Source organism: Ictalurus furcatus, chromosome 6, assembly GCF_023375685.1.
Source record: "Ictalurus furcatus strain D&B chromosome 6, Billie_1.0, whole genome shotgun sequence".
NCBI lineage: Eukaryota > Metazoa > Chordata > Actinopteri > Siluriformes > Ictaluridae > Ictalurus > Ictalurus furcatus.
Window position 1 is genome coordinate 7,759,619 of NC_071260.1, and position 26,745 is coordinate 7,786,363.

Sequence of the window (26,745 nt, forward strand, 5' to 3'; positions counted from 1 at the left end):
TGCGAGGCAATCGTGTTAACAAGTTGGTATATGTGAAGAAAAGTGTTTCACTGTCATGTACACGTACTGTAAATGTGTCAATAATGTCCTGCTTTCTTATAAATGTGCTTTAGTATAAACATATATAAAATGTATTAGCTGAATGAGACTTTCACTTCAATGCTGTTTTAGTTATGAGTCTAGACTGCACAATATAGCATAACTATTGTCTGTTTCTTGAATTTTGAATCTTGAAAAACCACGCTGAACAAAATAATACACGTTGTTTAAAAATGGTCCTGAAAGATAAAAATTTTATATCGGGATGTTCAAGATCCTATGTTCTACTTTTAGTTGCTTGATGTGAGTATATTTAAACAAGCTTGCTAAATCTTTTGGCTAAACCCTTGTGTCACTTGATGTAGAAAATGGGCTCTGAGTAAAAGCAAGCCCTTAATGACATTTTATTTTGAGATATTTTGTTTAAATTAAGTATTAATTTTAAAATTCAATATAAAATATAACAAAGACTGGGTACTAAAAGTGATATTAGATCTACTTTAAGTAGTCAGGAATTTCAAGCAGACATTTGGAAATATATATAAAGACATAATGTAGTCACTGTTTTTCTGTGGCTGAATCACATTTTTGTGGGGTTAATGTGCACTATACAGGTTCTACAACAATGACCCTAATTTATCCCCTATTTAGTCAGTACTGTACAGGTGAAGATTGTAAACCATCACCTGGCTTCCTTCCAGTATTCAACTGTCCAGTTACTGTATACAGTGCCCTCCACTAATATTGGCACCCTTAGTAAATATGAGCTGTGAACAATTGTCGTTATTTTTTTAACCTTTTGATCTTTTGTTAAAAAAAGAGATTTTTTTTGGCCACTCGAACCATCCTCTTCACAGTGCATTAAGACAATATAGCCACACATCCAATTCCAGGTTGATTCATAACATTTCCAGTTGGAAAAGTCTGATCAGTCTGATCATTCTCCTCTGACCTCACTCATCAACAAGGCATTTATGTCAGCACAACTGCTGCTCACTGGATGTCTTTGGTTTTCACACTATTCTACATAAACCATAGAGACAGTGTGTGTGTGAAAATACCAGGAGATCAGCAGCTTCTGACACCTGCATGCCACTGTCAAAGTCACTGGCACTGTGGTGAGAGTCGAACTCCAACCGTAGAGGTGCGAGGCAAACATGCTTATCACTAAACTATAGTGCCCCCAAGGTGAATATCAGAAACAAGAAACAAGAAAATATGTAAATTAACATGATAAATTAAAAAAACATACAATTAAAGACACTGTGTAAATATAAATCACTTGTTATTATGATCACTAAACACAAAAGAGGAAGCATAAATAGGATGAGAAACAATTCCAAAGCGAGTAAAGCTGCATTCTTCCAAACCAGTGGAGCGCTAATATCACAGCACTCCTGAAAGGCGTCAGAATCCCGGCGGACGGAGAGAGACAGTGGAAGAAGGACAGAGTGAAAGGAAGGGAGTGACACGTTTGAGATGAGCCTCATATCCATGTGGAGCTCCTTACAACGTACTGTCACTCACTCGGCAGGGTGGAGTGTGGGGTGTGGATACGGTGCAGTAAACAACAAAGGATGAGCAACTGAATTTCATTTGCAGTGAATAAGCTTCCATACGATGTCAAATGACTGGAATAAAATTAATCTTGTGTGTGTGTGTGTGTGTGTGTGTGTGTGTGTGTGTGTGTTTGTGTGTATGTGTGAGTGACTGAGTAGAATAGGAAACATTAGAGACACTGTGATGTATGTGTGAGGACAAAATGAACAAAACCAACATGTTGTGCCTATGTTTATGTGTGTGTGTGTGTGTGTGTGTGTGTGTGCGGGTGTGTTTCATATATACATACAGTACTGCATACAAAGAAATGCTGTGCTTTTGTTGTGTGTGTATGCATGAAGGTAAGTAATGATAGAAAGACACTCTGTGTGTGTGCGTGTTTGTGTGTGTGTTTTCATTTTACCAGCCCTACCTTCATCCCCAGATCCAGATCCAACCTCTGTAACACAGAAAAAAAGGCACATATTCACTCAACATCATTAGAGTCATTATGGTCAAAGTCAGAATTATGATCTGAATATCAGCAGCAGACATTACGCAGATAAAGACATGGAGAGAATAAAAATGTCTCGCCCAGACATCTCAGAGGTGCATTCGGGCCACTGGATGTCAAATACATAAAGTACAATATAATAAATGGGCAAATAAGCATAAAATAATGGAGAGATGAATCTGTTAAAGGTCTGTAGGATGATGGAGTCATAAAAACAATTTTGTGGCTTTTAAAGGGCTTTTAAAGAGTCACCAGTCATACTGTTGTCTTTCTTTCTAAGTTGAAATGCAGATGAGAACATTCAGTCACACGAACAGACACAGTATATACACACTCATATGCGTATTTATAGTATGTTGATCCTAACCATAAAGTCATTATTTAGCAATATTTAATGCTGAAACTTTGTAATTGTTGTAATGTAGCTTTATGATTACACTAATGTCCTAAAGGCTATGGGATTTATATTATTACTGTTGAGATAATGGTTGTTATGGTTGTTATTTACCACATGGAGCAGCAAACTACCATAAATACTGGTGTAGCCCACCTACTGTAAAAACACTAACAAATGAGATCCTTAAAAATTGTACAAACACAATTCTAAAATTGAAGCTTTTTAACTTATAGGGGATAACAATATTCTATACAACACACACAGACACACACAAATCTCTCTAGGTCAGGTTCATTTCAGAGCTAAAGATAAAAGACCTTTTTAACCTCTCTGGTAAATAATAACAATAATAGTTTTTTTTTATTGATTTCAATTTCAATTAAATTTTATTTATATAGAGCTTTTAACAAACGACAGTCAAAAAGCAGCTTTACAGAATCTGGATATGGATTTAGATTTAAATCCATAGCTTTACAGTCTACTACCTGCTGGTGTCTGTACTGGTGCCTTATGGACAATACTTAAACTATACCATGTTAGTGTCTGATTAAGGTTCTATTTATTATTTAAATTTTTTTCTTCATATTTTTGTTTTGACCTCCTGTGCACATGATAACTGCGTTTTGGGTCACTAAAAATGAAGCTTTTCAATAACACCATTCAGGATAGAAATTATTATTTTTTTTTTCATGTGGACAAGAATAATGGATGTTGTTTTAAAACGTTGATGTCACAGTGTGAACTTGTGCATGACCATTGCAGTTTTGCCAAGTTAGAAACATGCCAGGACTTCATTCAGCACGGTTGATGATCAGGTTGTTACTTAGTTGTCTGTAATTTCGTATTTGATAATGTGTTTGTAATTTAATTTCACTTTCTTTGTACTGCGTAACCACAGTGATTCATAGAGTGGTGCAGGGACGAGTCCTAATACCAGGAAGTGTGTTAGCATTTTAGCACTTCCGGTTCCATCATCCTGAAAGTTTTATTCTACGACATAAAATACATCAGTAATACCCCACTCTCACAAGATGTTTTAAATCTTTTGCATGTCTTGTTAGCAACCGTTCTGCTTTTGGATCCCCTCATTCTCATTGGTTATAACAACGATGTGGTTTTCTGCAATTTGGCTTCTCTACCTCTCACTGCGCAGCTCTTAATGTTATTCCAGAGGAATTTTACATAACAGATTATGACTTGCTACAACATTTTCAAAACATTTTCACATTTTCATTTGGACAGATATAATTGTCAAAAAATGCTGTTTAGTGTGGATGGGAATTAATTTATTATTATTATTTTTTTAAACAGTGGCGTAAAAACTACGTTTTCAAAAATATATGGGCCTAAGTGCTAAATGAGCTGTACTTTATTCTCAGGCAGTGTATTACAGTTGGATTCCTAGTCTACACATTCACAAACAATATTCTGTTTGGTGACAAAATATTCATGACATCCTGATTAAGTGAGAATTTATAGTATATGCTGTATGTGGCTCTGCATTCAATTTGTCATATATATGTAGTTCCTTTTACCTGCATAGTAGCCCAGTAGCTTTGGGCTGATTTATATTCTTATCTGTTCCCTTAGATACTATACCATATTACCAGACTACACATATTACATATTATTTCCTGTCAGGATATGCTGTATGCTCCATTTGTCATGTATGTATCTTTTACGATTTCGACCCAAGTCTGAGCACATAATTATCACAATGGCCAGCAATAATAATAAAAAAAACTAAACAAAGAGAAATATACTAGACACAATAGGTGTTAATGTAAAGCCTGATAAAGTTGAAGGAGTATTATGATGAATCACCAGTCTTTATTTCTCTCTTTCTCACACAAACATGTTAAAGTCCCACCTTGACATATCTTGGCACATCCAACGCTACACAAAAGACACACTTCACAAATGCCTATTAGACCTGCAGCTACATAAGCGGGAATGTGGCAAGAGAATATGAATCACTGTTTCCTCAGGCACCACTGCTAACTGAGATGTTCTACCCTGGCGTAAAGACAGAAAATAAATATAAAAGGACAAAAAGAAGAAGACGAAGAAGCAGGAAAGTTATTAACGTCCCTCTGCATCTAATACCTGAGGCTGGATTATTCAGCTCAGTAGGATAGCGGGAAGAAGACGATTCCCACAGCGCGCACAATTTCAAACATGCAAATTGTGAAATATGATGCTCTTTTGTGTAGGCTGCAGGCATCAGGTTATTAGTGTAACATTTAATCTAAAGTGAATATGAAAACTTGTTAAGGATGAAAATCATAAACAAATAGAACTAACTAACAGAACTAAATAGAAATAATGACTATTGAGAGAAAGTGAAATAAAAATGTGTTCATGTTGTTAGTTTTCATTAACACTAATCCTGCAAGTACAATCACGCTATTTTCAGCACCTTAAAGCTCAGAAATATGCAAAACTCCACCGATCTTTCTGTTTCAGCGTGAAGCATCTTCAACAAAAGAAATAAGTGACACCATAGACAGCAACCTAAAGTGAAGCTGAAAATAATACAGATGTACATGGGCACAATTTCACACACTCACACACACACAAAACAAAGACATGCGGGCACCTGCATAAATCAGTGTTGCTTTGTGTCAGTGGGTATTGGGGTGCTAATAAATACAAAATCAGCCTCTCACCACATACACACACACTAACACAAAAAGACATCGCGTCTGCTGTTCTAGTATCTGATAGCTTGACAAATGCGGTGTTGATTCAGGAATTCAGCCAGCGTTGTCCTGTTGAATCAGAGACGCAGCACAAATACTCATGAAGGCTCAGAATGAAAAATGGCAGAAATTATAATTATTATTATTTATTAGTATAATTATGTTTATTTTTGCTCAGTATTCTTAACATGATTATTTATCACTATCTATCCTTCAGCCAATTTAGGTACCAAAGAGTGTTCATTTCATTTCATCATTTTAATATAAAGTGTTTTTCTTTTACATTATACATCCTAAATCATAAAATTCTTTTAAATGTATATATCTTTGTATCATTATAAGAGGCTTCTTAGTCACATTACTCGAGTAGTTTTAAATGCTAAATATAAAGACAATTACACTCAGACAGACAGAAAGAAAGATAGATAGATAGATAGACAGCTAGATAGATAGATAGATACATAGATAGGCAGACAGATAGACAAACAGACAGACAGATAGATAAATAGACAGATAGATACATAGACAGACAGACAAACAGACAGACAGATAGACAGACAGATAGACAGAGAGAGATAGACAGATAGACAGAATGACAGACAAATAGGTAGATAGATAGACAGACAAACTGCTAGCTAGACAGACAGATAGAGAGACAGACAGATATATAGACAGACAGATAAACAGACAGACAAATATACAGACAAACAAATAGATATGTAGACAGATAGACAGACAGACAGATAGACAGAACGACAGACAGATAGGTAGATAGATCGACAGACAAACTGCTAGCTAGCTAGATAGACAGATAGAGAGACAGACATACATATAGACAGACAGATAAACAGACAGACAGACAGATAGATAGATAGATAGATAGATAGATAGATAGATAGATAGATAGAATAAAATAAAATTTGAACAAAACTGGCAACTCAGAATTTCTGAACTCCGGCTAGGAGAAACCAAAGAAAACTCGAGAAGGTCTCCTCAACTCAGAGTTCAGCAAGTGGCATCATACCAACATGGCTGCATCAACCGTAAATAAAGTAGCACTTCTTTATTTTTAAATGAGTTATACTGTATATATTAATAGTTACTTTAAATCAATCAGCATATTTACTTTAAATCAATCAGACATCTTCACTTGTTAAATCTATAACACTGACTCTACAGCTCACTGTTTAAGGAGGCAAATATGGTGTACATAACTCATCACAGCTAACTGGCTAGCTTGTTGCTAACAAAAGAACGTGGAGGCGTCCAGGTTTTCACCCCCACTTTGTAGCACAGAGGCTGAAATGAGGAATTCCAAGTTCTGACTTCCGACTTCTGGGATAAGACGAATGCAGCATTACCAACAATGCATACAATCAAATACACTGTTAACACATTAATGTGGAGCTGATTTAAAGTATATGTAAATGTATATCTAATGTCAGCTTAGTGTTGGGCAACTTGTAGCCAAGCTGTCTGGATGAGTGAAGATGTGGCTGAACCATGACCTGGATCATCTGTACTGCCAAGGGATTCAATGTATTCAACAATTTAATTTCTATTCATTTCACAGAATCGAGAAAATACTAACCAGTACAAATTTTTCTGTTTTCTTTTTCCCTTTAATTTTTTTTTTAAGTTTAGGGAAGCTGAACAATAAAAAAAGCTGCAGTTGAAGTGTTAAAATATTAAAATCCATTTGTGTGTTAAGATTGTCAACATAAGACACCATCAAAATCTAATAATCTGTGACATTTTTAAAAACAGTGAGGATGGGATGATCTGTAAAGTAATACAGGGCAGCCTCTGAAACTTCACATTGTTTTTTATGGTATTTATAAGAATTTGAAATTTTGAAAAACCAGATAAAATAACTCTGACAATAAAAAATTCATACACAAATCTACACAAAAGACAAAAAAAATATATATATTCACCTCTTATCTTACTATTTATACTTACAGTATACACTGTGTATAATGTATAAAACATATACTAAACCATTTTTATTAGAAATATCCACTACCTTTTCTGCACCAAGCTACTGAGGCACTTTTAAAATAAACAGGAAGTTGGCTGTACCAGGTACCCAGAGCTCTCTGTTACTCAGTGGGACCTTCCTCATGAGAGATGAGTCTGCAGTTCTGCTTGTCTGCAACAGGACAATGACAAAAGGCTGATTAAGTATGAGGGCCTTCAAAGACTTGTGCATCGCTCTGAACCTGTGCCAGGTGCCGTAATGCTCTGGTAGTTTTACGTGAGGAACAAAAAATTAGTGAGGTGACGCTGCACTTTTTGTCCTCCCTTGATATCGAGGTTTGAGCGGGATCTTTGCTCGAGGAACCAAGGCAGCTGGCCACTGTCAGCACACAGCAAAAACCCTGATCAACTGTTAATTAATGCTTTTACACACACCGCTGTGAAAATCCTCTGATGCCTAAACGTTCTGCTTTGGGCTTTTGGATCTTTGTCATGCGATCACAGGATTCCTTAAATAGCCTATTTTATTCAAATCATAGATTATTTATGAATAGCAAAATCAGAAACTGAGCTGAGAATGAACGTTATGTGGGAAGAAGTGTGGGTATGCACTGGGATAAAGAAGATTAATAAGTATGTTAAGCCACTTTACAATAAAAAAAACAAGAACTGATCCAAAAGGAAGGTAGTAAAACAGGTTTTAGCTGTAGAGTATTTTTTACCAACTCGGCCAAAGTGATGACAATAAAAGCAGCGGTTGGTCTGGTATAGCAGTTGTAAGGTATGGATTTTGCGAATAGTGTTTTTCTGCAGAACCTAATGCATCGCTGCTCATCAACTCAAAAAAACTTGCGTTCTCCATTTCAGTGACTTTTACACGTTTAACCATGCTTCCAAAGTGTCACTGGTCTGCCTGTAATCGATTTCATGTTATGTTAAGATATGAAGCTAAAAAAATTTGATCCATGTTTATTGGTAAGTCAAGATGTACTGAATTTTAAATAACTTTATATCAGAAATATATAAATGTGTTAGAAAATTACGAAATGTTCATGTTGCCCCGAGGTGATAACGTACTGTAATAGAATCACACTAAGCCATAACAAAACTATCAAGTAGCTATATAGATATTGCATTTGCAAGTAAGATAGTTAGAATTATCTGAACATTTTTGCATTATAGTCATGAATTAACCATTTTTAAAAATTGATATTGAATTGGTGAAATTGCACTTGCATGAAATTGTTCTGCAATTGGCTTTTCGCCATGATGTTTGTTGGTAAATGAGACCTTGTAGCTGTACTCATGTTCGACACACGTGAATCGAAGAGGGCTTTGGCTGGATGCGCATTGTGATGACGTCACATAACGCGTCCTGGCCCAAATCTGCAGAAAATCTGTGGTAATTTTGAAAAATTGCAAGCTCCTCTGAATATTGCGGAGTTTGTTTGATTTTGCATTAATTTTCCTGGAGGGACTGATTATGTTAGAATTATAGTACATTTATTAGATCAAAGCAATATTGCATGAGCAGGAGTGTGATTATCCTGAATATTGGCATGGCTGTGTGCATATTGATATTTCGGACACATTGTGACCAAATGTTCTGTTCTATTCTGGAAAAAGGTTGCAAAGAAGCTATACTCACTTTATAGCCTCTCAGATAGCTTGCTAGCAAAGTGACATTGATTTGTACATTCCCGTTACAAATGCTTCCGGTAAAAATGGCTTCCCTTCTTCCTTTTCATATTTTCAAAAGTTAAGTCAAATCTTATATTCCTGAAAAGTACCGTTTGTCATGTCTGCTGATTATGACGGTAACTTTACTGTAATAACCGTTTCGAACTAGGAAGTGGAATTTTACACAGTGAACACAAGTGGAGTGATACACACAGTGAAACATCCCAGTGTGGTTATAGTACACATCAGCACTCTTGGAATGCTGCTCAATCAATGTAATTAGTGGACCAAAACTGCTATAACTGTTGTTTAATATATAAAGATAAATCTTTGTTCTACTGAGCTTCAAAAAAGTATCAAGCAGAGGCTCCGAATGGATGATAGTGAGGATGAGATGGCATTTAGCAATAGCATGAGCAACCCTACATGGAGATAGTGAGAGTGAGGATGATGACAAAGGTGAAGATAAAGGTACAGTGATGATATTGAATCTACAGAGAGAAAGTGAGGATGAGAAATATGATGATGATGATTTCGAATGAGAGAGAGAGAGAGAGAGAGAGAGAGAGAGAGAGAGGCAGGAATTATTAATAAAGGATAATTAAAAAATGCAATTGCATTACGTTGCATCTTCTTACACATGCATGAATAAGTTGTGGGCTATGCAGACTGATGTTTCAGGGGAAAAACACTTCCATTGTTTTAATATTTCCCATTATTGTACAATGTTGCCTTGTGGCAAACGAAAAAACAACAACAATAAACAAAACTGAAAATAAATATTCATTATTTGAATATTTGCAAATTAAATAATAGGTTAGAGTTGAGTTATTATGTATTCAATAGGAAATCAAAGGAATTAAGACTAATTTACTTTAAATGCTTTGATGCTTTTACAGTGTTCTAGATACCTAGTATTATTATTATTATTATTATTGTTGTTGTTGTTACAGTTCAATATTATACTCCTATATAAAATATCTCTTTTTGAAACTGAATATTATACTGTGATATATATGTATATACCAACACACTGATCATTTTAAATGATAGTAATATACATTTTTGCTATTGCTCCCTACATTATAGCAGGCAACCATGTCATCACAGGTTTACACGAGGGCAAATTCAACAGATGCTCAGTGTTGTATGAGGTATCAGGTTAGATGTCCACCATGTGAGGGCTTCACAAAGAGGAAAGCAACTCCAAGTAAACATCATGAGAAAAGAGAGGCTGGGTGTAGCTGATTAGTAGCACTGCTTACCCATGAGTACCAAACCAGAGCAAAACCATACACCTGGAACCTTTGGTGCTGGGTTTGTGGTACAAAAGGTTCCAGCACTTATCATAAACATGAACAATATAAACCCACCTTATGAAGTACTGATACTTTGCATGTATGATGTTATAACTCATTAATTAGCTTAATTCAGACATGAATCACTAACACAACTTACTGAAACGAACATAAACGCTGACACTCATCCCTTATAAACATATAGTAGAATGCTTTATTTATGTTTTTTCAAGTCTTCTTCCAAAATCCTCTTGCTGAGAGGAGTGCTTCACTGAAAGGTGGAGTGTGTTTTCATGCCAGTGCTATCTTAACTTTGATTTCCAATAGCAAAAATGGACTGCCTTTCCTTGCTCTCCATGTTCATGCATCGCTGAGCTAATGGTTAACTGCCCCATGCTGTACAGCAAAAAAACCCCAATATGAGCAGCGGCCCGTTCCTATAATCAGCACATTATTCACCCTAATCATAGTGTAGTGGGGATTCGCTAAAGGCTGGCGGGGTAAATAGCCTACTTATCAACGCTGGCGAAAAGGAAAGAGGCACACAGGCTAATCAACACTGTAAAGTTTTTTTTCGAGTCTGCTACTGAGAACTGGTTATGCAAAGACGGCAAGTGATCGCATTAAAAGAAGGCACCGAGGGAAACTTAACTACGATATACTTCAATGGACCTGCGGACAGATGTACGATGATTGGCGAGTCAAGTGAGATTCTGTGTCCAAGAATGAAAGTAGCGCATTTACTGTCCTTAGTATTTTATTTATTTCATGTATTATTTGGTACAGTTAATTGTCTGCCTAATGAACTGGTGTGACTTGAAAACCGAAGAACTCAAACAGCCTGTGGCTAGTTTTCCCATTAACTTCCAGTGTACCGTATGTTTATGCTAACATCTCCTGTGTTAGTAGCACACTTCCAAACTTCTGAGCGATTGTAATATTTATGCTGTTGACATTTTTATGACACACAGGGACTGATTTCAGTGTTGATATCAGTGTTGACAATAGAGGCCATACTCTGTCTGCTCGTGTAAATATGAGATAAGCTTCATGTAGCAAATGTGACAAATGTGTGTGTGTGTGTGTGTGTGTGTAAGCTTTGATTCTCTGTGTGGATTGGCAGGGCAGAAGCACAGAAGGGGTCTTTAATGTCAATCCCATCTACAAACATAGTCAAGTGAATCTTCCCCAGTGAAATTAGACACATACAAACACAAACACACATCCACACATAGACATTTTAGAACATATGCAAAGCACACACAACTATCCAATCCATATTACATATTAGAACAAGCCACTCACACATCACTAATCTATGAGTTGCTTGTTGTACAAGAGAAAAGCTCAAGGGCACTCATTCAAAGACACACACACACACACACACACACACACACACACAAAGAAGTGCACTGTGGTTAGAAAATGTGTAAAAAGTGTAATATTAAGTAACAAAACCAGCAGCAATTTTCTGAAACATGGCTTTTTATTTGCTTTTAAGGTCCTTATTGATGGAGTCTCTGTGTCCCGATTCAGTGGACCCGATGCGTTGCACATTTCTGTGTTTCCTCCTCGAACACAGCCAGTTTAAATCATTAAGTAATTATTGAGCTCTCGTTGAGCTGAATCAGCTGTGTTCGAGCTGAGAAAACACCAAACTGTGCAATTGGAAAGAACTAATTTAATAGCCAAACAATTAATTTTACAACAAAACACTGATTGGTTGTTACAGATTTTTACACAGCATATCATTTAGCAGCACTTTAACCCAACCGCTAGGTTACATACAACCATATTGGGTAGTTTAGCTGGGGTATTTGTTTCAGTATTGAGTTATTTTGGCAACGACCCAACAGGATCAGGTTAGATATTCCTGTCATGACCATACAATACATCATGACTAACCATGACACTGTGACACAGTAACCTCGCAATAGACAACTTAAGTTATCCTTTATTGTTTTCTTATGGAAAAAGTTGTACAAAATAAGCATCAATTTTATAATTTTAGGCATAAATCTAACTAGCTTTTCACATGTAGGTGTCATTTCTCTAAATTTTCAACAAGCACGTTTGATATCAAACGGAGCTCCTGATATCAAAAGTCAAATTTTAGCATCTTAGAAGACAGCTAAAATTGTATATCCCTCCATTTTCTGTACCGCTTCTCCTACACAGGGTTGTGGGGAGCCTGGAGTATATCCTGGATGGGGTGCACAATAACACACACACTAACACACTATGGACAATTTGGAAATGCCAATCAACCTACAATGCATGTCTTTTGACTGGGGAGGAAACCCCTGAAGCATGAGGACAATATATAAACTCCTCACACACATGGCAGAGGTGGGAATCAAACCTCCAACCGTGCTAACCACTATGCGTCAGATTTATAGAGAAAAATCTAAATGAATTATTTTTTCTCTTTCACATATTAAACAATGCAAGAATTTTTTTTTTTTTTTTTTAACAAAAGGATGTTGACACTTCTGCACTTACTGCACTTTAATACTAGTGGTATAAATGATTTCTACATTAAGCCAACTGTAATATATTATTATAATGTTTTAGGTGGGCTACATCTGCAGAAAGAAAAAGGTTATGAGACTAAACATTGCAGTAAAACAACTACGGATCGCTTACAGACAGAAATGTTTGAGGCCTGACAGAGATCAGGACTGTTACGACGGATTAAGAAACATTTACAGGACAAAAGCTAAACCGCACCATGTCATCTCCTTCCTTTGTTATATTGTATATATGTCAATGTGCCGTCATGGTAATCTGCTTTCATATCGTAGCCAGAAGTAAACACTCTCCCTCTTTGTTTCGCAAAATGAGTTTTTGCCCTGTGGAGCATACAACAGAGGCAAATGCATGTTTGCACATATTTGATGTTGTGAAAGACATCCTTCCTGTTATTGTGTGTGTGTTGGGGGGGGGGGTATATAAATATATATAAATATAAATTTTATATATTACTTTGTGCAAATAAAATATTGTTATTTGTATGAGATTAAACTTCGCTGGAGTTTTTTTTAGAGTTCCTAATTCACTGGAGAGATCTCTCACTCTGTCACTCATTCTGTTTATCCATTGAGTATATCTGGAGAACTGGATAACATTTAGGTGATTATTAATGGAGTCTGACTCAGCATCAGCTTGAGTACAAAACATTTGTCTCTTTGCAGCATAGCAATGCAGCCCCTCTGGAGCAAAAACTCTAAAAACAAAAAGATGTTCACAGTGCTCAGATACAAAAGGCCATTCTGGAGTTGATGGACAATTTGAGAATGGTGTTAAATCATCTGGGAGAGAGAGAAACACTTCAGTCCCACCTATACAGCTGAGCTTCAAAATGTCACATTTACATTTATTCATTCGGTAAACGCTTTTATCCGAGTGACTTACAAAGTACGGCTGAATCAAATCCAATCAAAACATCTAGCTGAGCGGCTGACGGATAACAGCACTGCATTGCTTTAGGGCCCAACAGCGGCTCTCTGCCAATCCTGGGATTTGAACTAACAAACTTCTTGGTACTAGCATATGACCTTTAACCAAACCCACACACAACTTAAGCTTTTTACAGAGCATGAAAAAATGAACCAGTAACCCAAAGGTATGCCAAATCAAATGGGTTTTTAGTGACTAAGACACAAGCCCCTACTTACTCTGAGGAACTCAAGTAAGTAGTACAATAAGTATTACAACAGGAAGCGACCAGAGTTGGGCCTACTGTATATTATAAAAATGTAAGCATATCGCCCATTATTATTAATTTATAATCTGAATAAAACCAAACTGTATATAGACTGAATCAATCTATACAACATAAAGAAGAAGCTCAGAAACTCTTGAGGCAATTATTTGATGGCTCTGTTTTAGAGACCCAAAGTAAGATGAGGAACCTTGGTGTAATTTTTGACCCCAGCCTCACTTTTGATTTTTTTGTTCAGGGCACTGTGAAGGCATCATTTTTTCATCTCAGAAATATAGCCAGACTATGCCCAATGCTAAACTTATCTGTCGCTGAAAAGTTGATTAATTCATTTGTTGTCACACGGCTGTGTCACAGCTCGGTCTGATCAGAACTCAAATTCCCAGTATGCAATACTCACTTCTCAGGCACGCATGTGCTCCCCATCCCCGGAGTTCTGATCAGACACACCTGGCACCAATCACACACTAGTACTTAGAGAAGACATCCACCTAGAATCGGCGCGAAGTATACGCTCAGTAGCCTAGTTTGCTGCGTTACCAAGCCGATCTAGTTCGTTGTTTCTTGTGATCCTCGACCCTTGCTTTCTGTCTCGACTACGCTTTCTGGATATCCCCATTTGTATTGTTCGCCCGATCGATTGACCCTTGCCTACTCTACGACTACGCTTCTTGAACTTCCCGATCCTACGCTGTTCACCCGCCTCCCGCTCCTGCTTCCGTACCGTCTCGAGGTTGGTGACAGGCTGGATTACTGTAATGCCGTTTTAGCCGGAGTTTCTAAAACCGCAATAAACAAACTGCAATATGTTCAGAACTCTGCCGCCCGGATCCTGACGGGAACCAGGAAATGTGACCATATTACTCCTGTTTTGAAGTCCTTACACTGGCTCTCGGTCAGGTTCCGTGTCGATTTCAAGATCATGATGTTGACATACAAGGCATTACATGGATTGGCTCCGCAATACTTATCTGGTTTATTAATCCCTTACACCCCAAATCGCAGACTGCGCTCCTCACAGTGTAATCTGTTAACTGTTCCACAAACACACCTAAAATCTATGGGTGACAGGGCTTTTTCTGTCTATGCTCCTTCACTTTGGAACTCTCTTCCTACTGAACTCAGGGAAGCCCAGACTTTTGGCATTTTTAAAGCTCTTCTCAAGACACTTTTTTAAATTCAACAAATTATTATTGTTGTTGTTTTTGTTCTTATTAACTTTTATTTGTTTTATTTTTCTGTGGACTGTGATTTTATGTACAGCGCTTTGAGAAGCTGCTTTAAAGGCGCTTTATAAAATAAAGTTTATTATTATTATTATTATTATTATTATTATTATTAAAATTCAAATACGTTTAACAGTGTTATAAATGTTGTGAAATGACTGTAGCCATGTCCGAAACTCCACCTTCTTAGCGCCTAGCTCCAACTGTTTCCGTAGCTTGTTTTTGCTCTACTGTGTATTCATAGCATGTAAACAATGCCAACCCCTGCCATGGCTCAGCTTGTTGACGGTGCCAAAATAATAAGGCACACCCACAGCCTCCATTTAAATCCTGCTTATAAAGAACTTACTGTCAATTATTTGCTTGGTCTTGCAGGATGTGATCTGCTTTGCGTTTCCATTCACACGGCGGAAACATGAGAACTTTGTGAACATGTAGCCGCTTCCCTTCTCCTCTTACCTTTACCTACCATATTAACCCTTCTGCTATTTCAACTCGCACACTCTGCGGTAAGAAATGTATGATTATACAGCTCTCTGCCCCATGTATCCCTAGAACACTCCATCACAAATATGGATACATTACTATGGATTATGCCATTTCTGTTCAAAGTGCAGCACCTGGCTGACCTAGACTAATTTTGTTTCTGAATTTGGTATTGGTTTGGAATAAGTAAACAAGTCTTAATTGTCCTTGCATCTTATCCCCAGGGTGGCATGGTGGTGCAGCATGTACAATTGCCTGACAGCTCCAGGCTCCACAGTTCAATCCTGAGCTCAGGTTACTGTCCGTGTGGAGTTTTTCATGTTCTCTCCTTGTCTGTTTAGGTCTCCTCTGGGTTCTCTGGTTTCCTCCCAACTCACAAAAACATACTGAACTGACAACTCCAAATTTCTCCTAGCTGTGAAAGAGTGTGTGAATGTGTGCCATACATGGTGTGGAGCTCTGCAATGAGCTAGTGTCCCTTCCAGGGTGTATTCCCACCTCATGCCCAGTGTTCCCAGGATAGGCTCCAGGAATAAATCTTAATTTATGTTGTAAGACTAGCCTAAAGCTTTTCAACTCTCAAGATGAAGTCCTGTGATTGAGTCACCTAAATATTTATCCATCCATGCATCCATCCATCCATCCATCCATCCATTTTCCTTACCGCATATCCAACACAGGGTCGTGGGGGAGCCTATCCCAGTGAACCCAGTGAAGACAGGGGACACTGCAGGGGACACCAGGGATTCACCTAAATATCCACCACTAGTATTCACTCTCCATCTACTATTTATTATCATCTGATTAATGTCACCATGGATAATGCCTGCCTCTTAGAGCTTTGGCTTCTCCTTCTTATGCAATGGTACAGCATCTTCTTCTACTAGTATGTGGTGTCTTTGCTTGAAGACTTGAACACCTTCCTCTGTTGTGTTCAGTTCTCTGTTTACTGGCTCCTCTCTTGCCTCTATGCAAGCTACATATATACCATTATTGTGTGACATGGATAAACAGACATCCTTATCCAGAGTCATCCTTATATATTCAAATAACTTCACAGTCATTCATATAATCAATAAATGACACTCCAAAACCCTAAGCTTTGTATTACTTCCCTTGACACGTAACACCATTTCATTCTAAAGGCCATGCATATTCCAGCTCCAGCTGACTCTTTCTGTCATTTTCAATTGTAGAAACTCCTCAAGCTTATCCAGTCCTGACTCTGATAGTTATCCTCTTATCTGACAGGCTGGAGAGAAAATTTTAAACGCTTCTGGTCCTTGTGCTCATATACCGGACAGTCTGAAAATACTACCAGCAATTCCATGCATCACATCACATTCTCTTCCTTGCAGACAATCTCCCTCCTCGCCTACACCATGCTGCCCCTTGCTATTTGCTCTGTCTGTCTGGGATTAACTTTATCATGCAGCTCGTCAATGGATTTCCTCATGCTATTGTTATCTATTCTCAGGTGACCTTCCTTGTTGTTTGTGCATGGACATCTTCTAACCTGGTGACCATTCTTGACAGCAATATAACATTTTAACAATATAACATCAAACAAATCAGTATGGACTCACAGAATGCAGTACGACGTGGCTTAAATTTAATTTTATTGTCTCCCATTACTACTTCTGGGGGCATGGTGGCTTAGTGGATTTGCCTTGCACCTCTGGGGTTGGGGATTTGAATCCTGCCTCTGCCCTGTGTGCACAGAGTTTGCATGTTCTCCTTGTGCTTCAGGGTTTTCCTCTGGGTACTCCACTTTCCTCCCCCAGTCCAAAGACATGCGCTGTAGGTTGCTTGGCATTTCCAAATTGTCTGAAGTGTGTAAATGTGTGTGTGATTGTGCCCTGCGACGAGTTGGCACTCCGTCCAGGATGTCCACCATCTTGTGCCCTGCGTTCCCTGGGATAGGCTACAGGCTCCCCAGGAACCTCTGTAGAATAAGCGGTATGGAAAATGGATGGCTGGATGGACAAATGATCGATTAGCACTAATTTAACTCAGTTTTGAAGGTTGCTGTGTGAAGCAGAAGTCACCCCAGGACTCCAGCTCAGTTCTCAGAATCAGTTTACTAATGAAAGAGAGTTAGCAGCATGCACAAAACTTGACCTCTCTTTGGGTTAACATCCTATATTTACAGGTGAGATGGGAATATTTGTGCAATCCTATCTCCTTTACATTCCATGTGTTAATTTCCCCCTTTGCTATTCCACAATCAATCATCATGCCACTATTAAGTGAAGGTGTGGTCTACACTTGTTATAGGCAGGACATGGCAAGGCAAGTTTAATTATATAGCTTATACACAAGACAGACAGATGCCACTGTAAGCAATTTCATTGTGCTAAAAATTAAAGTCATTAAAATGAATTAAAGATAAGAGGATGATGAAAGATAAGATCAAAATAATGATTGATGATATGCTAACGGCATAGTGCACTTAAGGATTTTAAATAGCACAGGTGAACAGAAACGCTTTCAAGACTGACAAAACACTGCAATTAGCTACTATGTTGCAAAACAAAAGTTAAATAGGCAAACTGCAGCTCCTTTGTATTTCATGTTGTATTTCATGTTCCAGTGAAGGGTGTAACTGCAATCTGTGCTTGTTTAAAGTCAGACAGGAAATACAGCCTGCCAGCTTCTCAGCAGAACTTTTCACAAGATGAGAAGCTTGAGGCTGCCGTTAGAAGTGTATGGTTAAAGTTCTATTGAAAAGATAAAATTAGGGCTGTCATTTTACGCATGGCTTACAAGAAAAACATCCGAGAGAAAGTCATAACTGGAACATTTAAGGGAAATAAAAAAGTGGAGACAGAATATGCACATTCTGTAATATTTATTAATGTACTGGTGAATAACACTAAATAATACAATACAAGTAAATACTGATGACTTGAGTGAATAGAAAAATATATAATAATCTACTATAGCAGTTTAACTTTTAAACAGGCTATTATGCATAATCTATAGAAGAAATTAATCTGTTGAGAAATATACATATTTTTATATTTATATATTTTTTATGCTTATTCCATCTGGCACAATTTAACAGACAACCAGAATAATAACAACCGCTATATAAAATATCTCAAATATAGGAAAACGCAGGTACTATTTCACTTTATTAGACTGCTTTTAAACAAATAGAAAGCTTGTCAAGCTTGAAATGGTGTTATTCTATCAGCAAATCATTTTTGTTTATTTAAAGCATTAAAGCATTGCTAGAAAGAAGCAAAATTATCTGCTGACAGAATAAGATAATTTTAAGCTTGATATTAGTAAATATATATAGATATAGGTTTAATAGTCTTATATTTGTAATTTAACAACAATCTCATAATGAGAAATGTCAGATAACTTTATTCAAGATATCTTCACTTCTTAAGAAATTGTTTTTTTGTGGGGTTTTTTTTATTGTGTGAATATAAATGATGAAATTAGCAATATTTTTCAGCGATATTATTTCCATTTTAGATACTGGAATATACTAATGATTTCCCTTACTGGAGTTGACTTCACTCTATGCTATTACAAAAGTTTTTGTTATAGTTCATTCTTCAAGTTAAGGCAATTCCTTGGACCTAAATTCCAATCTTTTTTAAAAGCATCGTTTAAAAGTGAATAAAATCACAAATGTTTGATAGACACAGAGACTGTGTTCACACCATGTCGGAATTACCGTAATTACTAGATGATTTTCAACCCAGATTTTCTACTCTAAACTGTTCTACTCTGAGCTGTGCTCTGAGCAGAATTAAATGGATCCGTATGAGATGATGATGTTGACAACTGCAAAATTACATTAAACTGTATTGTATGTCTTTTGTTTATTTTCCTTGGCTCTTTTGTGACTTGCTGGATTTGCTGTGCACTTGGAGGAATTTTGGAAGGGCGGACACTTCCGTTAAGGTTCAGTACTGTGCCGAGTTTGCCATTTGGAGATAATGGCTCTCACTGTAGTTCTTTGCAGTCCCAGAGCCTTTGAAGTAATTACAGTAATTCTGACATGGCTTGAACACAGCCTCTGTGTCTATCAAACAATTGTTAATTTTAAGGACCTACAGGCCTCTCTTGCATCAATAAAGTTCACTGTTCATGACTCCACTATCAGAAAGACACTGAAAACCACTGCTAACCAGAAGAACAATAAAGCTCATCTGAATTTTGCCAAAACACACCTTGAGGATCCTCAAACCTTTTGGGGGAATGTTTGATTAGAAATTGATTGGATTGTGGATTGATTGATTAGAAGACAGGGGTCCCCTTACATCTGGCAAAAAACCAAACAAAGAATTCCACAAAAAGAACATCATACCTACGGTCAAGCATGGTGGTGGAAGTGTGATGGTGTGGGGATGCTTTGCTGCCTCAGGGCCTGGGCAACTTGCAATAATTGAGGGAAACATGAATCCTGATCTCTACCAGAAAATCCTAAAGGAGAATGTCCGGTCTTCAGTCCGTAAATCGAAAGTCACGTGTATCTGGATTATGCAGCAAGATAATGATCCAGAGCATAGGAGTAAGTCATAGTCTTAAAAGTAAGTGAAAGCCTGAGCTCCGGTTATCCGAAGCATTTGGTTGCAGTAATTGCTTTTAAAGGTGGCACAAACAGATTTTAATTTTAAGGTGGCAATTAGTTTTTCACATTGGTGATAGGTGTTGGATAACATTATTGCTTCAATAAAAAATAAATAATAAAAACTGTATTATGTGTTTATTCATGTTGCCTTTGTTTTATGTTGTATTTTGTTTGATCTAAAACTATTTAGATCTATGAAATAGACACAAAAACGGAAGAAATCGGGCAAATACTTTTTTTCACAGCCCTGTAGTTGATCCAATGGATTTCTTTGGTTTTATTTTTTTCTTGTTGTCTGCTCATCTCTTTTTGGATGTAATGATCCCTAGACTTGCTTCTTAGTTCTGTCATTATATTGTCTACCTATTGTCAACATTATATTGTGCACATTTAAACATCATTCACTACTTGCTAGTAAATTGGTTAACCAAACAATGAAGACAAAAGTAAAGCACGACATTTTAGCACATTCATCAAGTCTTCTCTACAGAAAATGCCTGTCTGCTGTTCGGGCACATATGGGTGTTGGCCTCAAATTGCCTTACCTTTATATTACGCTGCCAATCATGAGTCAAGTAATTAAATTAATACCAGCACTGCGATGATTTCTCCATGCTTGAATGGACCTGAATGCCTGATTACAGGGGCATCTATCTCTCTTAAACCAGACTCACATATATATTGTAGGAGGTAATTAATTACAATAGTAAATAATTAGGAAGTGGCTACATGGTGCTGATTCACATTGTCATTTGCCTCAGAAAGGACATGCGCTTAATTATGGGATTATTATGAGTGACATTATATGTATAAGGTCCAAGTAATTTATTTATATATGAGTTCAGAGAACCAGACAGGCACTTTAATAAACATTTCTATGGATAAAAATTAATTCAACTTCACAACTTTTAGTGCTGTCACTAGGCCAGGTGTGTGTTTTAATACCAGATAAAGTTAACAAAAGATCTGGCGGTGTATATGTGCCATTTGTATCTCATATCACATAACATGAAGACTAAATCTCAGTGCCAGCTAAAGTAAAGCTAAGATATATATATATATATATATATATATATATATATATATATATATATAAACAGATTAAATGTTTCAGAGACATATTCATAATACTGTAGGTGCTAATGTCAAAATAGGTGGTGCAATAATGAAGCAGAGGGGATAATGACTGGAAGGAAGAATGGCTGCTAATGATATTCACCTGAGGAAAAAAGAAAAAGCTGGACAGGAAATTAGTATTTCCTGGAATCTGTGAAATAAAATGTGAACAAATGATGTGCAACTGTCAGTACAGAACTTATTGGAATGTTGAGTCCAAGAATACACTTTATATTAAAGTTCACTTATATAAGAAATTAAACGTTATAGGAAAATAATCCTCAATGAGGCTATGTGGTTGATTATTTTCTTATAACAGCATGCCGTTAAAGGTTTTTTACAATTTTTAATTTATTATTGAAAGACAATTTATAGTTTTAACCATTTATATTTACGTCTAATGTTGTAGAACATCCTTAATTTTTTATTTTTAAATGTTCGCTGTTATAGCAGCTATAAAAAGCCTACCCAGCCTCTCATTTTTCACTAATTAAAAAAACAAAAAAACGATTATTGTCATGTTACAGACAAACATAAATCGTAACAAGACCATGGCCATACACGTCCTTGTGAATGATTTGCTTCTATAGAAACGATAACCTATTAGAACAAGCACATGTGATTTGAATTCCAGCCTACTGTCAGAGATGCTGTTAGAGAAACTTAATCCACAAAATCATCAGCACTATGGTATAAATACAAAAACATTATTTACTTCATTAGTTTACATTAACCATGAACATTAGAATGAATAAACATTAAGTAATGTTAACAATGAAAGAAAAAGTAATACAAATAAAATAACTAATTTGCTTAAATGTTAATGAAATACAACTCCACTGAATAAAGTTTTAAAATTAAATTACGTGAAAATTGAATTAATTAACAGTATGTTAATTTGATCATTTACTGGTGCTTTTGTTATTTATGGTTTGCTCATGGTAACTATGTTCCTGACTCAATATCTATCCATCCATCCATCCAACCATTTGGAAGAAACCGGAGTATCTGGAGGAAATCCCCAAAGCACAGGGAAAACATGCAAACTCCGCATACACAGGGCGTAGACGGGTTTCAATCCCCCAACCACGGAGATGTGAGGCAAACATGCTAACCACTAAGAAGATGAAGGTTGTTATAGGCTTTGGAAACACCTGCTGAAATTCTGGACTCATCTCATTAACATGTATTTAAAGAACACATCGTTTTGTATCAGCAGGGCCAAGTTAATTTGCTTGTTTGGCTTAAATGAAATACCTTTCAGTTACATACAGTCTTCTTCAACATTATGGCTGGAGCTGTTCAATTACTGTGAGTAATTGTAATTGAATCTGTGGGTGAAACTTTGCTTTCAGTATCTGGTATGACCCCCTTGTGCAGCAATAACTGCAACAAAACATTTCCGGTAACTGTAGATCAGTCCTGCACATCGGCTTGGAGGAATTTTAGCCAATGCCTAAGAACAGAACAGCTTCAACTCTGGAATGTTTGTGGGTTTCCTCACATGAACTGCTTGCTTCAGGTCCTTCCACAACATTTCTATTGGATTAAGGTCAGGACTTTGACTTGGCCATTCCAAAACATTAACATTATTCTTCTTTAACCATTGTTTGGTATGACTCGTGTGCTTAGGCTCTTTGTCTTGCTGCACAACCCACTGTCTCTTGAGATTAAGTTCACGGACAGATGTCCTGATATTTTTCTTTAGAATTTGCTGGTATACTTCAGAATTCATTGTTCCATTAATGATGGCAAGTTCTCCTGGCCAGATGCAGTAAAACAGGCCCAAACCCTGATACTACCACCACCATGTTTCACAGATGGGATAAGGTTCTTATGCTGGAATGCAGTGTTTTCCTTTCTCCAAACATAACGCTTTTCATTTAAACCAACAATTCTATTTTGGTCTCATCCATCCACAAAATATTTTTCCAATAGCCTTCTGGCTTGTCTATGTGATCTTTAGCAAACTGCAGACAAGCAGCAATGCTCTATTTGGAGAGCAGTGGCTTTCCCCTTGCAGCCCTGCCATGCACACCATTGTTGTTCAGTGTTCTCAGTGTTCTGATGGTGGACTCATGAACATCAACATTAGCCAACGTGAGAGAGGCCTTTAGTTGCTTAGAAGCTACCCTGCGTTCCTCTGTGACTTCATCGACTATTATTTGTCTTGCTCTTGGAGTGATGTTTGTTAGTCGACCACTCCTAGGGAGAGTAACAGTGGTCTTGAATTTCCTCCATTTGTACAGAATCTATCTCATTGTGGATTGGAGGAGTCCAAACACTTTTTAAAGATGGTTTTGTAATCTTTTTCAGCCTGATGAACATCAACAACTCTTTTTCTCAGAAAGCACCTTTGCTCATGCCATGATACACTTCCACAAACATGTGTTTGTGGAAAGATCAGACTTTGATTAGATCCTTGTTCTTTAAATTTAACAGGGCACTCACTCACACCTGACTAACTGTGAATCCTTGAGGTTCATCTACTGTTGCCACTCACAGATATGTAATAAATATATGACCAAGTATAATATTTTTGTTTCATTTATTTAATTGGGTTCTCGTTGTCTACTTTTAAGACTTGTTTGAAAATCTGATGATATGTTTGGTCATATTTATGCAGATATGCATATGCACTCAGCCAAGGTTAATACTTTGTTTCCAGCTTGGTACAAAAGAGTTATGTGCATATTTAGAAGTATTTAAGCTTCAGTGTTTTGTACAATCCACAACATCACAAAGTAAGGCTTTAAATAATAAAAGGCAAGCAATTAAATCAATCAAATCCTCCATTAACTGAGTATGAATCATAAAATAAAGTAATGCTGTTGCCTTCATGTTACAGATCTCAGTTGCTATTCAGGCTTTAACCCAATCAACTGTCAATGATGGACAGCACTGAATTACATATAATTCTTTACTGTCCTTTTTTCAAGTATCTGATCTTTATTAGTACATTAGTACAGTACTGTGCATGGGTTTTAGACACATGCAAATCTGTAAATGCTATAAAGCAAAGATGCCTTCAAAAATAATGAATCTACATAAAAATACTATAAATAACATTAAACAGTAATAAACTAAAAATAGCTCAATATTTTGTTGATATCTTGCTTTTTAAAAATGTGTCAATAGTCTCAGGTAGATTTTGTGCAGTTTTATAAGGAAATTATCTGGTACGTTTTACAGAACATCTTGGGGAATCTCCTACAGGTCTTCTGGAGACTCTGACTCTGACATCTGTTTTTTGCAACAAAAAAAAAAAACAACACAAAAAAACAGCAGCCTTCATAATTTTCCCTTATAAAGGGAATGAGAGATTGCGTGAGCTTCACACTGTGGGAAGTGCCCTCATGCATGACTGGTATCTGAAGATTGTGTAACATCATGCCTATTTATAGGCCTGCCGTGATCAGGTGACGTGGCAATTAAGCGTGTTGCATGATATAAAAACGGCACCTGTGAACCGTGCCGTCAGCCTTATTATCTTCAGCGAGACTGCATGTCGGTCGTTTGTGTAACGCTCGCAAAACGACTCTTCATTTCTTCTCTACCTTTTCAAAAAAAAGAAAGAAAAATCTCTTTACTTTTCTGTCTCTTTAAAAAAAAAAAAAAAAATTTTCTCTCTTAAAAAGAGAGAAAAGTATGAGTGAGAGAGAATTCAGGGAATGTGTTCCTTGCTCCCGTTTCATCATGGTGGGGGGGGGGGGGGGGTAGGGACACTTTCTGTGTGAAGTGTCTAGGGATGGAGCATGCCAGGGCAGCCCTCGAGAGGTTTGACTGTGTGCAATATGAACGCCTTACAATTGGGCAGGTCCGCTCGCGGCTCGCTCTCTTCTCTGACGAAGGGAGTTGGGTTTCAGAGCCTCACGGATCAGGTCCTGGGAATCTCATAGGGAACTGAAAGAGGAGCCGGAGACGAGCGCTGCTCTATCTCTTGCTCTGTCTTCCGGGTCTGGCTCTCCACCGGATTTTGGAGCTTGCATCGCGACTCCTCCATATGCTGTGAAAAAACAAAAAATCCTCTCTCACTCTGAGGAGCCAGAAGGGTGTGCCAAAAATGGAGAGCAGCTCTCAGGCATATAAAGAGCTGCTTGAAGTGATTACTAAGGCTGGACAAGCTTTTTTCTCACCAATGAAAATAAATTTCCCTCACACAGCAGAAAACTCTCCTTTTTTCCCAGAAGTGCATGACAAAATATCACGCTGCTGGGGAAAACCATACATAAGCCATATTTATAACCCTGCGATGTCGGATTATTCGGCCATCATGGGGAATGAATGGCACGGTTATTTAGTTATGCTGAAGGTGGAGGAGGTGCTTGTGAGCTACCTCTCTCCATCGATGGCAGGTAATTTATGGGGGATGGCTTTGCCATCCAAGCCATGTAAGGCCACCTCGGTGCTGGTAAGCAGGGCCTATGCGGCAGTGGGTCATGCTTGTTGGTCATTGCCTACAATGGCAGTATTGCAGGCCTACCAAGCAGACCTGCATAAAAATCACTGCATACAATGGCAGTATTGCAGGCCTACCAAGCAGACCTGCTGAGTGAGCTCGACATACAGCGGCATTCAGCCAGTTACTTCCCCATTGTGTTGAGTTCCCCCGGGCATCCATGAGTGGAGCCCGGGCCAGCGCTAGTGTGAGGGAGGCACAGAAGGCGAGTGTGGCAGCCCGCCTCCCCGCCTCCCCCCGCAGACAGCCAGGGGAGCCAGACGGCCACAGTCGCTGCCTGCTAGTAGGCCTGATCTGAGAATGGTCATAAAGGCCAAGCAGACAAAGAAGGAGCAGTCTTGAGGGGCCACGGAGAGACGTATCAGGGGACATCTGATTCTTTCCCTCCAATAGAATGTGAAAAAGTTAACATCACTAAAAGGCCATCTGGCAGCGTGGAAACTACTGTCAAATGTGTCTCCATGGGTTCTGTCTACCATAGAAAAGGGTTACCAGGTCCAGTTCAGAGCTCGATCCCCCCGGTTCAGAGGTGTGCTACTCACAGTAGTCAGCACAGAGCAGAGCCCGATGTTAGTGCAGGAAGTAGGATCCCTCTTGGACAAATGGGCCATAGAACATTTGGGTTCTTGGGGGGGTTCTACAGCCGTTATTTCCTGGTCCTCAAAAAAGATGGGAGCACGCGGACAATTTTAGATCTGCGTCATCTGAACCGTACTCTTTGGAAATACAGGTTCAAGATGCTGACTCTCAAACTTAGCGTTCCACAAATTCAGTTCCAGGACTGGGTTGTGATGATATATCTAAAAGACACATATTTCCACATCGACGTCAGCTAGACCCAGTGAACTGCACAATAGCCACAGTCCTGGAATTCTTACAAGGATGTTTCTCAGCAGGGTTGCCTCCTTCTACAATCAGGATCTATGTAGCCAATATTTGGGCCAGCTATGCCCCTCGTGATAAAGAGTCTGTGGGGCAACATCCTCTAAAT

At 37.8% G+C, this 26,745-nt stretch overlaps 1 protein-coding gene across 2 annotated transcripts in view; it reads right to left on the reverse strand.

The window, feature by feature from the left end:
- tmeff2a (transmembrane protein with EGF-like and two follistatin-like domains 2a) overlaps nucleotides 1–26,745 on the reverse strand; it is a 121,590-nt gene that overhangs the window by 45,328 nt on the left and 49,517 nt on the right. For both annotated transcript variants that reach the window (XM_053626429.1, XM_053626428.1), the window contains exon 4: nucleotides 2,012–2,038. In XM_053626429.1, the coding sequence (XP_053482404.1) occupies nucleotides 2,012–2,038 (27 nt within the window). The remainder of the gene's footprint in view (nucleotides 1–2,011; nucleotides 2,039–26,745) is intronic.